General features: G+C 40.3%; 2 protein-coding genes across 4 annotated transcripts in view; both read right to left on the reverse strand.

The window, feature by feature from the left end:
* LOC139949759 (solute carrier family 41 member 1-like) overlaps positions 1–853 on the reverse strand; it is a 43,137-nt gene extending 42,284 nt beyond the window's left edge. For all 3 annotated transcript variants that reach the window (XR_011787570.1, XM_071948306.1, XM_071948297.1), the window contains exon 1: positions 662–853. The gene's annotated coding sequence lies outside the window, so the exon portion shown is untranslated. The remainder of the gene's footprint in view (positions 1–661) is intronic.
* Positions 854–3,729: 2,876 nt separating this feature from the next.
* LOC139949957 (uncharacterized) lies at positions 3,730–18,811 on the reverse strand. Its single transcript, XM_071948553.1, has 4 exons — positions 18,546–18,811; positions 13,907–14,093; positions 9,866–10,115; positions 3,730–6,024 (listed from the first exon to the last, which is right to left on the reverse strand). The coding sequence occupies exons 1-4, from the start codon at positions 18,809–18,811 to the stop codon at positions 5,453–5,455; spliced, it is 1,275 nt and encodes a 424-aa protein (XP_071804654.1). The 3' UTR covers positions 3,730–5,452.
* Positions 18,812–18,818: the final 7 nt, after the last annotated feature.

Genomic DNA, 18,818 nt, shown 5'->3' on the forward strand with positions numbered 1-18,818 from the left:
TATGTCCAAACTTATGGATCCTGCCGAGTAAACTAGCATAAACGTAAACAGCACAATAAACATTATGATTGCAGTGGTTAGGTGGTGGCGCTTGTAATGTTAGTTGTACTGTGTCATGAACCCAACAAATGGGGCTATTTGCAGTCTTTTTTAATAGGCGCATGTTCCAGTGGTCAACTACTCTGTCTGTGTGACTGTAAGGACTAAAGCTGTTCTTTCTGATGTTCAGGTGGGAATTTTTCTTCTGAATTTTCTTGCTATGCCATCTCATGGCCTCTCTCTCTCTCTCCTAAGATTTATGTTTCCTTCCTTCACCAAAAAGAGGCTATCTCTGCCCATACAATACAAGTAATAGTAGAGCAAGGCTCTGTCCAAGTCACAAGTCCTTTCAGTTTCATTATCTTGAACACCTGGATCATGTCACCGTGGTTTAATAAGAGCAATAGTATTGTAACGTTGTTTATATTTGCTAATCAAAATCGAGTGCAATGGCTGACGTATACAACATGCTGCTGCTGTATCAAAATCTCACTCGAGCACAATCTCTGATTCCACTCGGCGCCATACGGCCGTCTGCGTCTCGCACCAATTTTAATATAAAGCTAGGTTAGGCAGTCCCTACATATTTTAACTTCAAGAAAACTTATAAAACTTAACTCACCGCTTCTTTTGTAAACCAGTGCCACGTACTCTTAATCAACTCGACACCCCTTGACTCAGTGGTTGTTGTATTGTATACTCGACAGCTAGTACTACAAACAACTGTAGTAGTTCCACCAAGTTTCCCCACGTCGTCCTATCTGTATTTATTGTTTACGGGCAGCAAGCAGTACAGTTCACACACAGTGTACACGACTAGTCGACTCGATCCAGTTGAATGGTGTGATAGCGCCCCCTAGTGGTACAATCTGTACCGTTTCGTGACTGTTGAAGCAATTTTAAGAATGACCATTGCCATTCAGCATTCTTCTTCAGGAACAAATCCCAATTTGATAAGATTAAAGTCTGCCTGAAAACAATATCGAAAAAACTTTCATAGCCGCACTTCGATAAGAAATAGAAAACCATCACAGCCACACTCAGTGCAGGGGCGTCCATCCGTCTGGAAAGAATGGGGGGGGGGGGGGGGGGGGGACTTAACATTTACGACGTGGGGTCCGGGGCCCGCTTTAGGGGCCCGGACTTTTTTTTTAGGCCGTAGATGCTCTCTGGTGCAATCTAGGGATTCTGAGGTGTGATGTGCTGCCCCCTCTCAGATGTTGGAATTTAATGCCGATTTCAAAAAATAAATATGCACCTACAAAAACAACCCAAGCTTCGTAATAACCATAATGTTTCTGCATTATAATGCTCAAACGGCGTTTCATCCCAGTTAGACAATAAATTTTAGGGGAGGGGTGGTGGGTTTGGCACATCTATTAAAGCTGAACACGAAGCCTTTTACGGCCTGTGGTCCGGGCCCGCCTAAATTTTGCATTCTATAACTTTTATGCTCTGTTGTGCATTCTAAGCAAATAAGAGGCAAACAGATTGGAATAGAACATAAGCGTTTAAAATGTGAGCAGCAGTAGAACTTTTTGAGTTAACAGCAAATTTAGGTCCGGATCGTAAACAAAAGTTTTAGGGGCAAATCTGTCAAAGAGTGAGCGTGAAACCTGTATCGGCATAGATACGGGCCCCCGTTTAAGGGCCTGGGGAAAGTTTGCATTCTAGATGCTTTGTAGTGCAATCTTAGGCAAATAAGAGGCAAACAGAATTATAAGCTTTTAAAATGTGAGCAGCAGTAGGACCTTTTGAGTTAACAACATCAAATTCAGGTGCAGATCTATGGCTCAAGATTTAGGGGGTAAATCTGTGAACGAGTGAGCATGCGAGTGTGAAGCCTTTACGGAATGGGTCCGGGCCCGCTTAAGGGCCCGGGAAAATTGTGCATTTTAGATGCTCTGTGATGCAAATAAGGGCCAATTTTGAGGGGGGACATTTGATTTAGGCCTAGTGTCCCCCACCCTTGTTTAATTCTTTGCCCCAGGATTATAATATGTCCATGGTGCAGGGGTGGGACACAGGGTTTGGTCTTACACAGTGAAAAACATGAGTTTCATGGCGGTCAAAAGACACGGGAAACATTTGATATTGTGTCCCCCACCCTTCTAAAAATGGGGTGGGGCTGGGGTTGGGGACATATCCCTTCCACTCTTTCAAGGGGGAGGTGCAAATCTATCAACGATGGAGAATGCGTGTGAGAAGCCTTTACGGCGTGGTGTGCGGGCCCGATTAAGGGCCCGGGAAAATTTTGCATTTTAGATGCTCGGGATGCAATAATAGGGCCAATCTTGAGGGTGGACATTCGATATAGTGTCCCTCACCCTTCAAAAAGTTGTGTAATCCTTTGCCCCCAGGATTAATGCCCATGGTGTGACACATCAGGGTGAGGTCTTACACGCTGCAAAATTTGGGCTTCATGATAAAGGTGGTCAAAAAGATGGGGGGGGGGGCATTTGATATTGTGTCCCCCACCCTCCAAAAGATGGGGGGGGGCATGTCCTCCTGTCCCTCCCCCAATTGACGCCCATGCGTCACAGCCACAACATGTGAAAGTGTTTTTGTCTTGATAATCGAGGGGTCAACCCGATAATATTAACCCGATTTCCATCGCAGAAAATGTTTACCACAGAGAACGAGAGATAACCTTCTTTATTCTACTGAAATAATGTTTTGAGTGACAAAAACGTTTTTGAGGATTTGAAAGAATCTTTTTGATTGAATTTACAATATTTTTTTATGAGTGAAAGACATGAAACTTTGAGGGGGAAGTGGATATAAACTCTTCTATAATGAGCGCGACCGGATTGTTGATAGTTTTGATCCAGATTAGTTGTAGTGTTGGGCGGGGGGGGGGGGATGCTACCCTCTCCTAAGGGGTTGGGGAGCTCCCACCTATAGGCATAACGAACCCTTGGGGAAGCACTTTGCATTCTAAATGTGTACAGGGTCGTGACTTTGAATAGTATTCCCCCGAAACACTGGGTTCTTTGGGATAAAACCATAGAGCTATATAAAATATTATAATTATAGCTCTATGAATAAAACCCAAACAAACTCAGTTTCATTTAACCAACAATCCGATATCGCCCTAATTGGTTGTATGCAATTAGAACATGGCATTATCCCTCTAGTCCCTGCACCGCCCGAGTTTGCTGAAAACTAATATTTCAAGATTCTTGCAGTTAATTACTGGAACCGTATAGTTCAAATTTTAAAAGATAGCCACAGCTTAATTTTTATGCACAATTTGAACCTTGATATTTGTATAAAAGTACAAGTTCGCATGAGAACAATACATGTCTCTCGTTAAACGGCTACGGTAATTTTTATGGCGAATATTTGTTTGTGAGGATAAAATGGACACAATAGCTTTTCAAGGCTTTTATCTGACTCAATGATTATACTGATTAAATGCGAAGGCGTGAGTTTTCGACAACATTATCATGAATGATGAATAAATACAGTTTCCTTTGTGTTTACTAATGAGCGTCGTGTTGGGGTAAGAGCTAAATTATTTCACCATCATTAGCTTCATTAGCTTAATAATGACTATCGAGGATTCTTTTGATGTTCCTTTTTTTTCTACAAACACAAGCTAGCAAGGTTTCATCCTACCACTACAGTATATCGATAGGCGGCTGGGCGGTCCAGTGGCTAAATGGTTATACAAAGAGAAGACGAATATTGTTGAAGATAACAACGTACGAAAATTTATTGTTTTCACAGAAGCATACTCAACAAATAACTTAGAAACGAACATAAACTACTGATGAGTAGTGTACCGAAATATAAATGCTACTGTAAGGACAGACTGAGTGGTTAAAAAATATAACAAGTCGGTTGAAATAATAATGAAGAATAAGGTAGACTTTATTATGAAATTCTTCAAAAAGTCGTCGGTTAAAAAATTGCATCACATGCATTTGTTTCACACCAAGACAAACACGTTTTCAAATCCGTAGTTGTTCAATTAAAAAATGCACCAACGTATGGGTACGTTGCCTTGATTTGGGCGCTTTGGTCTATTGAGCGCTTCGGTCTATTGTTTTGAAATGAATGTGGTTCTCGGGCCATTATGTAGAATTTCCGTGGTTCGTCTGGTAGTGATAGCGCCCTCTTTTAAACCCCCACATAATATTATTATTACAATAATTATTATTAAAAGTTCAACAAAATTGGAAGGTACACATTTGGTAATTACTTGAAACAAATATTAACTTAAAAACTGACATGGTAACGAGCATCGAAGAGCTGTTGATAGTGCAAAACATTGTGGGAAACGACTCCCTCTGAAGTAACGTAGTTTTTGGGAAAGAGGTAATTTCTTACTAAAATTTTACAAGACTTCTGGCTAGAAAATAGAAGTATTTTATTCCTATCTAAAAGCACACAAATTCGTCCAACAAGGGTGTTTTTTCTTTCATCATTTTCTCGCAACTTCGATTACTAATTGAGCCGAAATTTTCACAGGTTTGTTATTTTATGATGATGATGGGATACACCAAGTGAGAACACTGGTCTTTGGCAATATACCACGTGTACAGTGCCTAGTTGTATTAGAGTGTGGAGTTACTATCGTTTACTAAATAATACCATAACAATAAAATTAAAAAAACGAGGTAACGGTAAATGGTGTTCATGAGGGAAACATTTTTAAACAGATTGACCTTCTTGTCAGTGTCTTTAATGGCCCAATTCAATTATGCAACACTATATAACTCACAAATATAGTGATAACGGTTTTAATATCCCACATGCAAACAATTGCTTACAGCAATTCGAGCGTTTTTAAACATTAATATTCAAATTTACACCAACAATTTTTTAACATTTAAACATTACGAATTATAACTGATATAAAAATCCCTTACTACCGGCACACGATGTGCACAAGCTGTTCATAATACTATTATCTGAGGTTAGGGAGAGGGTACAATTTCGACCAACACACAACAACATTTTATTGAGGTTACTGATGTCAGTAACCTCAATAAAATAATGTTTTGGGTTGGTCTTAAATGTAGAGATTCTGAGATAATTATCACAGTAGTGACACCTTTAAACGTAATTATGAATACACCATGATATCATCGGATGACACCATGAATGACATCTTCAAGATAAAATTTACTTCGGGATGTTAACATCTTACTTTCATGATGTCGTCATCATGCGGTAATATCTCAGGATCTCAAAGTCAGATGTCACTCACACATAGCACCGTAGCCTTTTGTCAAATCTTTCGTGGCGTAAACAGTGGCGACTGGAACGACAGACAATACGCGCGCGAGTCGAGCTCGCACGCGTGTTCTCCTGTTCTAGACGATTGGGATCGCGGCTCTACAACCCCGACTTGAAAAAAGGCTAAATAGCACCATACTATAGCTATGGTTCATTACAAAAACGTCTAGAAAACACGGCAACATCCACAGCGTTTTGACACTGCGAGACGAATGCGATACAGCGCGTACCAAATTAAATGTAGAATGGGGCCCGCTACAAAGACCGTTAGCATCATGACCACGGCCGAGGTTGTAGGTGCAGCACCCCAGTCTAGGTAATTCTGGTAGATGGCAGTGCCCCCAAACTCATTCAGTCCACCTGCCTTCTGGTAGATTAGTGTGAAGATGAAGAAAATGAAGGCCATCGTCATGGGGTAGATGGCGTGCAATACGCGCATGGGCGTGGCCACAAGGAGGATGTCAATCACTATGATGATAAGGTTGACACCGTGCACGTGGAAGTTATACGCGGATAGGGTATCCGTGGCGGGGTTAAACACTAGGATATAAAAGTTAAGGGCCACGAAGAGCCCGGAGGTGAAGGCCATGCTCTGCAGGAACCAGGCGAACTTAAAGTACCATGGTACGGGTGACGGTGGGGATACCGACGGGTACTCTGCTGGGTGGCCACCAGAAGGCTTGGTGCCCATGGGTATCCCTTCGGGGTTCTCCTCTCCCATCTCAGGGTCTACTCCATCTGCATAGCGATAACAAAATCATAGCAATAATCAACAAAGTAACTAATACAAATTATTGAAAAGAAATAAATAACAACGCTCATAAATGTTTAAGTTACAGTCAAGTCGAGTTGTTGCCATAAAATTTGCCAAAATAACTTGGCGAAATAAAAAATATCCATATGACAAGACGACTTCAAAGGTTAAATAAAGTCGCACTTGCGAGATAAATGTGCCAGTCGACTTCGTCCATAAGACAGGTGGACTTGTTCCATTACTTGGTGAGATAGACTATCTCGTTATCTGGGTAAGTTTTAGTTGCCACATGGTGATCCTGGAGCTTTGCACTTAATTCGGTCATTGCGCCAACTGTTACCATAGAAGAATAATGTATTATGAGTCGTTTATGTTTCCCGTTCTTAATGGGTTCATCTGCAGTGCGTGTTCAGGTTCATAATATTGTACTGGGTGTCTCGGTTGACTTCCTTGATACACTTATGCATCCAGCTGTTGTCTCGAATAATGGTTGTGACTAAGTTATATCAAATGTGTTTATTACATTTTGTAAGTCTCCATATTGTGATTGGATACTCATTGGTACAAGAAACATCAGGATAAACCCATATTACACCCTTCAAAGATTAAAGGAACACGTTGCCTTGGATCGGTCGAGTTGGTCTTTGAAAGGCGTTTGCAACCGTTTGTTATAAAATGCATATTGGTAGTAAGACGTTGTAAAAGTAGAATACAATGATCCACACAAACATGTCTTGAAATTGCACGGTTTTCCTTTTACCTCGTCGACTAACAAGGTCGGCCATTTATTGACTCCCATAAATGGCCGAACGTGTTAGTTCGCACAGTAAAACGAAAACCACGCAATCTCGAGACAAACTTGATTAAAACATCCTTCCAACCATATGCATTTTATAAAAAACGGTTACAAACGCTTTTTATAGACCAACTCATCCAAACCAAGGCAACGTGTTCCTTTAAGGATTATCCCAAATGTACCACAATGTATACTAAATAATGATATTGAAGTGAAATAGAAAGCTTCATCACGAACAACCGGAATTCCAACCAAGATGTTGCTGTCAACAAAAATGCACATATTGAGCCACACATTTGCAAGTGTTGAATACACAACAAAAACCAATTAAAAATCTGTCATTATCTGTAATAGTACTTTAGTTTGACGAATAGGACTGCCTGTATGGCTCAAATATTATTCAGCTTTTATTGTCAATAGTTAATTATCTATACCAATTACGTACACACTCATGTTTAAACGGCACACAGATGTTTGTAAAAATGGCAAACAAAGACACAAATATTCATAGATAGTGAATAGGGGTCTTTAAAAAAAAAACAAAGTTTGCAGAATTTTTGAATTTAGTCACAATATCGGTTAACACAATACAATACAATAATGGGAATGTTAAGCAACATTTCCTGCTTAAACAGCTCTATCAAATTGGGCTTAGGTTGTGTGTCGATTGTTTTCCCAAAATGAAAAGCTAAATGTACTTTCGACACTGACTTGTTATTATTGTACAGGAAGGTATCTCCCATCAGTAATAGATATGTCATGAAATAAACCGAAGGTCCTCGCCTTTTGCTGGTGTATAGTTACTAATGTTGTGAGTATTTCATTCATTAACCAACATTGAAATACCATGGAGCCTAAACCATTGCTCCATGGAAATACGCTGTGGCAGAACAAAAACAAAAACTGAGCATAACGAGAAAGCATCCTTTGGTTTTGGAACTGATTAATTGTACTGACACTCAGAAGAAATCATCCAACCATTCTACCTCCATGATCCAACATTATAACGTAATACACGTTATACATCATGTATGCTTATCGGTCATAAAAGCACACGGTAAATGACTCGTATGATTAAAAAAACCTGGGTACCCTCACCATGCCGATGAAATTTCATAAAACAAATGCAACCGTCATGATTATGGAGACGTAGCATGCATTGGTCTAATTTAATACTACTAATCACATTACATACAGAGACGACTGGATTCCAATTTCATTAAGTCTCTACTCCCACATAAGCATCGCCGTGGTAAGATATCATATCGGGTACAGAGCTCTGGAAGTGCCATCCAACTTATTGAGATCCTGAGATACTGCAGCAGGATGACACCATGCATGTCAGATGACGACATTCAGAGATGATTTATCTCGGGATGACGACACCTTGAAAAGAATTTGTCTCTCCTTTATAGATGTATCTTGAGTTTTCGACATTTTCAGGATGATTGCACCCCATCCCAAGATATAACTCACACTGAGTCGACATCTTTCATGATGTCGCTAAGACATTTATCGAGAATATCCGACTTGATGGGAACTCGTCATCTCGAGATAAATCATCTCATGATGTCGACATCCAACGTTTATGATGACCATGACATCATCCTGCAGTAAAATTTCTTAGGATCTCAACATGCCGGATGGCACTTCCAGAGCTCCGTACATTCGCCTTAATGTGATGTGCATTGTATCTGAATCCACATTATGTTTTGCTTTAAGGATGTGGACTCAAGCAATTGGAAAATAATTATATTGGCGGTCCGGATGACCTCTATTTTGAAAGGAAATAAATCGGGCCGAAAATATTCTGGACGAAGTACAAATGTTTATGATGTACTTAACATTGTGCATACATAAAGCCATTATACAGCCCACATCCTTTAGCTATAATACAATTGTGAGTTCATGCAGGTGTAGTTCTTCCTCATTTAAAGGGCCCGTATACGTTTTGGTTAAGACTCTGAAAATGAATGGCAATAACAACTTATTTGGTAAGAAGTACAGCAGCTCTGAATATTTTAATTCATCCCCCCCCCCATTATTTTTAAATGAAAAAAAGAGAGAAACGTACCACCCTTTGAAATGAAACTTTCACAGGTGGCTTTATGGTGTCCAAGTATGATTGAAACATACAGTGGGTTTCAATAACCAAACGTACACAATTCCTTTAAAAGGCAAAGGGGGTCATTATACTTCTGAAATTGAGGCTGCTCGCGTGTATCAATGCTAGGCAAGACTGGTTACGCTTAATGAGTCGTGATCTTATTAACAGTGTTTCTTAATAGCAACAAAAATAAGCTCCGACCAGCCGAAGTGTAGACTTGTGGACAAGTCGTTAAATCGGCCCCACGCGCTGAGATAGTGCTCTCGCACGAACTGATCGCTCCCCGATTTCGACTTCTCATTAACGAGGGGTCGAAAACGGGGAGCCATCAGTTCGCGCGAGAGCAGTGATCCCGCGAGAGCATCATCTCAGCGCGTGTGCCAATTTAACGACTTGTCCACAAGTCTAGCCGAAGTGTGACGGGTCTGGTATGGTGCTCAATCACCACATTCAACACAAATGTGTTTAGTTCGTTTTTAATCTCAACCTCATCTTCATGCGATCACATACTGCAAAATTGAAGGTGCCTCAATAAATGATATTACATTGGAAACTAGTTTGAAACCTTTTCTTATTGAATCCATATCAAAGTATAATGATTTGTCACTATACGAGGAATCCTGAACAAATACATGTATACATGTCCACGCGTGAAGAATAATCCGTAATTGGAATACACAATCTGAGAAACGTTACTCCAGTAACGCTCCTCAGATTAATGTTATATGAGGACATACCAAATTATATATTTTTGACATAACCAGACCTCCTCGAAACACCATTTACTATTGAATGTTGCTGATAGGCTTCTAACCAACAGTGTTAGTGGCATTGTTCTAAGAGTTACCAATATTACACCTTTCCTAAAATCAGCATTATGCATGCCATAGGAGACAAGATCTTGCAATGTCTTCATAATTACCTGATGTACTCCTGCAGCCATTCTTGAAATGGTAGTAGATGTTCCCGATGGCAAAGGTAATGAGATACATAATAAGGACCAAGAATGACCAATTGGAGACGTAGATGAGCCATTTAGCTTTACTGTCGGCCTGGCTGTAGTAAGGTGGTTCACCCCACGCCACTAGGATGATGATCAGCCACACGGTCATATAGATAGCTAAAAACAGGCGGTAGATACACCATAGGATGGACTGAAGAGGCCATTTTGCCTGTTAGACATGATAGGGATACAAACAAGGTGGGTTTAGTTTCTTAACCTTCGGGAACACTTTCGTAATGCTTACAAAGTACACAATATTGTTCCCAACAGTATATATGCCCACGGTTGTGTAGCGTTAATTTAGAGGGAGGGGTGGGAAGGCATGGTCCATTCAGGTGTTGGCACATAAAAATCCAGATCAAAATTCACAATATATTTGTTTTAACAACAATAATTTATGCCAATGCAATTACATTTGTGCTATTTTAACAAGAAGTTAATTTGGTATATCTTATTGCCAATTTTAACAACCGTTTTTTCAGTGATATACCCGTTACCACCAGTTTTATCAATATTGGAACGTTTGGAATGACGTCAGAAAAAAAATTAACACAAAACACGCGACTTTTGTGGTTTGAATAGATTCTAAAGGGCATTGGAAACGAACAGGTAGAATTTCCCCGGTATGATGGGTCAAGGGTACCGGAAGAATCTGCTACAAGGCTGCAACCATTACGTGACGTCACACCACACTACATGATAACTAAATTGGTCCATTTTCACTGATTTGAGTGGGTTTTTTGTAGGTCACAAAAGCGATGAATCAGGAAGTTTTTGGAAAGGTCAGGGCTCAATGCATATTGTCCAATGTGGGCCATTTTCATGGCTCAGTTGCGGCTGAATTTCGCCATATAATCACACGTCCAAGTTTAACAGGGTTGAATTTCATGGAACCGCATGAAAACCATGGAGGTAGGGTTAACCAAGCAAGCCGAACAAGTACAATTATAATATATAGAGTTAACGTCAAAATGTCAGATGTATTATTGTGTGGATGGCATTCTGTTCATTTTTGGCTCATATGAAGTTGGACCCATGCAGGGCGTTGTGAAGCCTGTGGTAGGCCTACCACGAAGTTTTGTCATGTGGACAATAAATGGTGTCTTTATGGTTGCCTTCCAACATAACAAGCAGAAATCGTTATCCGTGACGTCCTTCTTCGTACGTTGTAAAAGAAGGTAAAAGCACTGTGTTCGTGGGTTTCAAGGCAACAGCGAACCACGCAGCAATTTAGTCCAATGATCGAACCATCTCATAAAAGAAGACAATGTTCAGACCAAGTTAAGAAAAGAGAACCCCGAACTACCTGCGTTGAAAAGGTGACGCTACCAAGAGGGGGCTTGATACCAATCACGAATCCAATATCGCGTTGCAACTAATTTTCAAAAATAAGTCAACAGTAAACAAATAACACGTTCCCATTGTGGACTGTCAAAAATCTGTTTAAAAATACCTAAGTGTAAACTCACTTCATTGAACTGTACGGTGAGCTGATGTCATTAGTCAACTGGCATAGCAAACGAATGAAGACCATGGCCGCAACAAAGGACCAACACACGGCAGGCCGACCATGAAATGGATTTAAAGCGAATTCAAGTGGCATAATATAGGGCGGGTGAAACACCAATGCATTCAACGCCATTTTATAATATTCGATAGAGGGAATTCAAATGTAGAAAGTTTTCGTATTAGTGAAGTAAGACAAACAATTTCAAATACAAGTATCTCCAACTTTTCTTACCAAACTGACTAAATCAAACAGGCTTACTCGACAACTGCTGATGCGAAGATAAGGCCTGTAACGATGAAGCCTTTTTTAAACAATGTCAAAAAACCTTCATTCATTATACACAGAATTGCTGTGCATCGCCTTAAAGGCCTACATTCCTATCAATAATCTGTAACTTGAAGTTTGGTCAACCAGCATTTAAAACACACTGAAACAAACAGATCATTCTCAATTTAATATTGCCATACGTGGTGCAGATTTAGTTCCCAATGAAAATGTAATACCCTCAGATTTGGCGAATTGGCACTATTAAGTTTAATACACTGCAACCATGCCAACCAGTTAACGGTATAACCACAAACAATTTATTTCTGAATGAGGTCAAGTATAATATATTACAACTTAAGCATCGTATATTCTGTATGTTTGTTTACTCTGGGCCTACTTGTAAAAAATGTAAATATAAAACGGATTAACACAAATACATCTCGTTCTTACTGTGAATTTCTATGTCTTTAAAAATACTTTGGAATACACATTTTGCTATCCTCTACTTCTCCAATCATACAACCAGCCTTGTTCTAAAGCTGGGTGGCCACGTTTGCGAGACCCGCCGGGTGTACGTGAGGAATGTTAGGTGTATATGTCTGGAATTGTAAGCACAATCAATCATACATTCATACGTCATTTCCAACTGGCAACTCGATATTATAAGGCACTTGATGTTTGGGAAAATTTATCACACACAGAAAAAATATATAACTATTACCAAACAAAAATAACAACATTCATCAATGAAGTTTAATGTTGAGATTATGTTCATACATCTCCCGATACATTTCCTGTTAAAGACATGATGTATAAGATTTGTATGGAGGAGGCGGTGAGGAATTTGTTATCTGAAGGTTTCCTTGAATTGTAACTGACAACCGGTCCGAAAAACGTTCTTATAAAATCAATGCGACTCTACGACTAAACATCGACTATAGTGCTTATAAGTTGTTTCACTGAAAAAGCAAACGGTTCTCTCGAAAACTTAATTACCACCAGTTCCTAGAAATGTTCTCTTGTTGGTTGACCGATGTGTTTATTATACAAACTAGATGCAGGCTAACTTTATAAAGAATTGATATCCTTCTAATAACTTTGTTATGATATAACATCGTGAACATGATATAAACTGTCTGTGAGTTGTGGTGGTTCTGAAAAGAATTATTGTGGGACAACTTGAACAACATCAGAGTCGAGCTTTCTCCCGACGAAGACGATCACAGCACAATGATCGAAAGTTAGGCATATAATAGGCTGCACCACCGGTTCCTATATGCTTTAACCACACAAAATGCAAGGGATACTTTCATGTATTGACTAACAGCAAACATCAGCACTAATTACTTGCAACTGTATAACCAATTTGTTTTGTTGTTGTTGTTAAGTCTTACATTCATTGTTCAATTTGACAGAATTCACATAGAAATTTCTATGGTGGTCAAAACTTGAAAATCGGCAAACTCATCAAATTATTTCTCAACATGTATAGGCCTAGCCCAGGTTGGACTCCTCCGTTGCAGTGCAGTGATGGCACTGACTGACGTCCTACCAGGGCTGGAATAGGCCCTACCTTGCCTTTAATAACAAGGATATTGATGAGCGAAAACGAACTGCATGGATTCAGACCAAACGGATCCCTAGACCAGAATATACTCAATGCTTTAAACGAAAGTAAGTAGCCATCTGTTTAACAAAACGTCAAACGTTTCCTTCTTTCTAGTGCCAAAGGTTTGGGATTTTGCAAGCTTGCATGGATGGTGTTGAATGAAAAGAGGTACCAGGGTATTTGAGCGAGAGGTCATAGCCCAAATTACCCTCAGAAATCCATGTATAAACTTCAAACATAGTCTGCATAAGCTGGGTTTATACAAGGTCGACAACAACCTGGATTTTCTAGACTTTGAGAAAAATGGTAGCACTGGTTTTAATGAAGACGGTCTAAAACAGGCATCGAAATATAAACTCACAAGAAAAAGTTTCCGTGTCACGCCAACATTTTTTCATTCGATATGAAATAATTATATAGTATCGAATTTACTTCAATAAGATATCGCTTTTTGTAAAAACGAGTGAAAGGGTGATGACGTGATACGGAAAGTTATCAAAGAATTCTACCATGAAAGCTACAGACCGTGAATAACAAAAAGGGTCTACTTTCATGCTTAATAATAATGTTTTACCTGTGGGTTAGTGAACCTGTGGATGGTCTCTCCGCTGAAGCCCACATACTCCGGTAACTTCCGACAACAGTTGGCGGCCATTCTATGCCGATGCTTGTTTGGAATTGCCCGGGAGACGACACAGATGATTGTACTCGTACACACCCGCTTCAACTGACGAACTGTTCTCGACTGATTGCCGCACGTACTGCAATGATAATGAGGGTTGGTTGAGGATGAGGATTTGGAGTATGTTCAACTTAAACCATTCAACCATAGTTTCCACAACCAACTAATTGACCTCGTCGGATAGAGAGCTCAGGCGCATTGAATAACCGGACACAATCACTTCAATGGTCACGAATCGATAGTTGAGGTTCCCATGGAGGCTAATATATTCCTCCATGTGGTTCCTTACTTTATGGTTTGACCATGGTTTGACCACGTTAGAGATTTACCACGGAAGTGCATTAAGAGGTTACAATCGCCGGGGTGGTTTACTATTTCGCCCAGGGGATTTACCGAGTCAGCCCGGGCTGAATACTGAAACTCCGGGTGCTTTGCCATTGAGCGAGATAATAATTCACCCGAATTTTTTATTTTGTCCATTTCACTAATACACATTTGGAGCTTACGGCCAATGCTGCTTTTTATGTTTTCGAGAATAAAATCTTTTTTCGTCATGCACTGATGCGCAACTTTAATCTAAACAACACATGAATAAGCTGTTTCTGTAATGTTCAGATCATTATGACAGTTGAATTTTTGAGATAAATATATATAGAAGAAGAAAAAAATCACACAGTGACACTTATAGATCATTGTTACTTTATGTTTTGTTGTTCTTTTCACTTGTTTTTGTTTTTTGTTAGTTGCTTTCGTTTTACTGAAGCCTCTGGATTTTGTTTCCATGTTTGTTGTACAGCGATAATACAAATCAATTTCGAAATCGTTTTTTATTCTCTTCAACACGGATTGACGCCGGTGACGTTACGGAAGGAACTTTGTACTAATTTTTTACTTTGAAAGACAAACTCAAAAACGCCTGTGTCCGGGCCCCTTGTAGCCTTTTGTCAAGGCCTTCGGGGCGTAAACCGACGGGAGCGACTGGAACGGAGACCACGCACAAGAGTCAAGTAAAGTGGCGATCGAGAAAAGCCACGTCGCCACTCTCGCGTGCTTGGTCTGCCGTAGACTTGACTCAAGTTCCAATCCCGTGCATTCCCCAACCTGTTCCATTCTCGCCATTATTTTGACGGCGAGCGCGGCGCGATATGCTTAGGGACCTCTCACACGAGAACGGGACTTGAATCAACTCTACCGTTCCAGTCGTCTGGGATCACGCCGGGCCTCCAAGCCACGAAGGCCTTGAAAGAAGGCTAGGTCCCGTGGGGTTAGTATGCCCGAACTTTGTGTAAAAATGACCAAGAATGGGTCAATTTATTTGTCAACTTAATTTTTCTCCCACAAAAAAATCATATTATTGTTCTAATTTTCAGAGAGACTGGACGACAAATCTGTAGTTGTATTGATTTTTTGTTCATGCAGGCCCGTCCGTAACCATTTTTCTGCGGGTATGGGGGGGGGGGGGTAGAATCGCCTGCCGCGCGCAGCGAACGGGACCCCGCCGACAAGTCAATTTTAGAGTCAAAAATTGTTGTCACGTAAGGGACTGTCAATTCAAAGGTGATCGGATCTCCTATCAAAAAGTAAGGCTATTAAAATCAGCAGAGTAAAGCAAAAACGAAACAGGTTTGTGTTTGTTCACATTCACATATTGTCGAGCTAGTTCAGTTAATTTAAAACAAAAACAAAATTCAAAGGAAAGCAGAAAAAACAGTTTCGGGAATGTGTTTACGCGACCTTGCTGACAACTTCTACTGCTACTTCAGTACTTGGCATAGTCCTTCAGTCAGGATGTAAACGCCAAGGAAAGTTGCTTATGTGCGGTGCCAAGTGTTGCAGGTGCAATTTTACTAGGTGCAAGTAAAAAGTTGGTAGGTAGCTAGATCTTTGCTCCAACCGTCCCCTTAAAGACCCCGGTATCAAGAGAGATTAAAACACTTACTTTATTGAAAGGAATGCGACACATCAAGACAAACAGTGTGCTTGAGAGTTTTCATATTTGACAAGTTTACCTACAAGGTCAACAATGACGGGGACCGGCCGGAGATTTTCTTCGTTTCCCAAATCAGAAGTGGGGGTCAAAGAAGCAGAGTGAAATGCATCGATCACTATCAAATCTTGTAATTTATTCCACTATGAACCTGGACTCCGTGTCTTGAATAAGCGACTACAGCTACGGCTACGGCTCTGGCAGGATCGTCGCACCAGCATACATCACTATAGCAACGTGACGTGCTTAGCAACACCCTTAGTAATGCTTTTATTCGGATACAAAGCCCCTAAAGTTTTTCCACCGACATAGGCCCTTTTCGAAACCACGGCTTCAGCTTTGGATTCGGCTTGAGGCTCCGTTCTCTCGTCTGAAGCCCTGAACGCGTATACGCAAAGCACGCGCAATATTGTCAAATCAACCGGCGGGACCCAAGCTGGCCCGAGCTGAATCCAAAGCCAAAGCCGTAGCTTCGAAAAGGGTCATAATAGTCTTGTTCCGATGAGCTACCGTTTCATTAGCGAGGTACACATGTGGGGCTCGTCGAAAGAGGGCGCAACTTAAACAAAGATCAAAATCTCAACACACACCAAGCTCTGAAAGATTCCACGATCAGGATTGTGATAATTTACTTGTAAACAATAACTTGTTGTATCCGAATCTTAAAAAAAATGCCTTAAAGGCAGTGGACACTATTGGTAATGACTCAAAATAATTATTAGCATTAAACCTTACTTGGTGACGAGTAATGGGGAGCTGTTGTTGGTATAAAACATTGTGAGAAACGGCTCCCTCTGAAGCAGTGTGGTTTTTGAGAAAGAAGTAATTTCCAACGAATTTGATTTCGAAACCTTAGATTCATTATTTAAGGTCTCGAAATCAAGTATCTGAAAGCATACAACTTCGTGGGACAAGGGTGTTTTTTCTTTCAATATTATCTCGCAACTTCGACGACCGATTGAGCTCAAATTTTTACAGCTTTGTTATTCTAAGCATATGTTGAGATACACAGACCGTGAAGAGTAGTCTTTGACAATTACCAAGAGTGTCCACTGTCTTTTAAACTAAGCTAAATGATATAAAACACTTTCCAATCATTGATCGTCAATATAACTTTTTTCACATAATTGGGCCGCGGTGAAAGAGACGCTGTAGAGATAATTAATTTGGCAAACAAATTAATAATATCAATACATGTTTTACTGAGAAATTACTCCCTTCTCAAAAACTACGTTACTTCAGAGGGAGCCGTTTCTCACAATGTGTTATACGACCAACAGCTCTCCATTGCCCGTTACCAAGTAAGTTTTTACGCTAACAATTATTTGGAGTAACCAATAGTATCCAGTGCCTTTAATACGCTGTTTATGGGGTTCAAAGCACAATAAATCATTCCAAAACCACACAAAGATATTTTCGAGTGACATCATCTAGGTGGCCATCATCACTGTGGAGTCATACAACAAGGGTTGTTTGTGAGTCATTTCTAAACATTTTCATAATACAAGTTCAGTATGGAGATAACTATTATGTCCCCCCGCAGATTCTGTGCCCACCCCCCCCCCCCGCACGAACTGAGTACAAATTTCTTCTCACAGCGCCCTCTTTTGACTCAACCTCCTTATCACATGTTATTTATTGCCTTTAATTGAGTGAATCTCAGTCAGAATAAAATCGTTTGTGGTCTCATCAATAGACGATGTGACCTGTGACACAGCCCAAAGGAAGCAAACATAAAATCATATGGAGATTGCACTGTCCAATTTGTATCATCAACTTTTGATATGACGAAAGGGGGCACGTCTCAAAACTTGTCAAGCTTTTACTTTCATAATTCATGGATTTATGTGGATATTATGACACAAAATGTCAACTTTCCCATAGGACCAGTGTAGTATCTTGCCTGCCAGAATACTCAAAGAATGCACAAGGTCACACTAATTGTAAACAAAGGTCACATGGTCTATAGGTTAGGGGCTAAAATTCATGTTTTTGAAGTTTATCAACTCTGTCCATTCAATATTCATTAGTCGGGGCCAAAATACTTCCACCAACGCTAAGTGTGAGAATTAGGCAACCAAGATAATGTCATGAAATCTTGAGAAAGAAACACATAGTTAAACCAAATGATAAAAAATAAATGAAACAACGCCGTAAATAGACAATAATATCATCATACTTCAATATCTTTTGCGAAAGATCTTCACTTTTGTATAGGCCCCGCCTATAACCTACCCTCACCGCGTGTACATCTAAAAACAGAGGGCGCTATCACTGTTTTACGGTACGGTCGATTTCGTCGTGCAGAGATGAAAACCAGCCGAACGATCTAGAGCCTATGCTCTGTACGCGCCCGCTTGTGTATTGATTTCGACCACCAAATGCCACCACACACAAAACACACACACACACACACACGGCGGGGGACAACTCGACTGAACAAAATAATTGCAGGGTGCACTTTGTGTTGTGAAAACGGAACGGAGGACTTTTAAGCCCCACCTCTCGTGAGCGTTTCTTCTTTTTTTTGTACAGTTTACTTACCAGCAGACAGCTGAAACGGGTCCCACTGGTACACAACAACTCCATGGTCTCTCCCAACACGTCGGTGATTCAGGTAAACCCATCTGAAGTGTAAATCTTTGGGAAACTTTGCAGGGGCAAATCTTCCAAACGTGAGCTGTGCAGTTCACTGTCGTATACTTCATGCAACAAGTGTCAACAACAAGCAAACGGTGGACAGTTACACGTAAATCCAGCAACGGTACATTGCGTGTGGTGATCGATCCGCGAGAAAGACACAACATCATGAAGACC

Source organism: Asterias amurensis, chromosome 2, assembly GCF_032118995.1.
Source record: "Asterias amurensis chromosome 2, ASM3211899v1".
In the NCBI taxonomy this organism is placed as follows: Eukaryota; Metazoa; Echinodermata; class Asteroidea; order Forcipulatida; family Asteriidae; genus Asterias; species Asterias amurensis.

What these genes read in the sequence shown, in the direction of transcription:
- LOC139949957 (XM_071948553.1), bottom strand. Translation starts at nt 18,811, where the DNA reads ATGATGTTGTGTCTTTCTCGCGGATCGATCACCACACGCAATGTACCG. An exon ending in CCCGTTTCAGCTGTCTGCTG is followed by an intron (nt 14,094 to 18,545) that starts GTAAGTAAACTG and finishes TTATCATTGCAG; the next exon opens with TACGTGCGGCAATCAGTCGA. An exon ending in ACAGGTTCACTAACCCACAG is followed by an intron (nt 10,116 to 13,906) that starts GTAAAACATTAT and finishes CATGTCTAACAG; the next exon opens with GCAAAATGGCCTCTTCAGTC.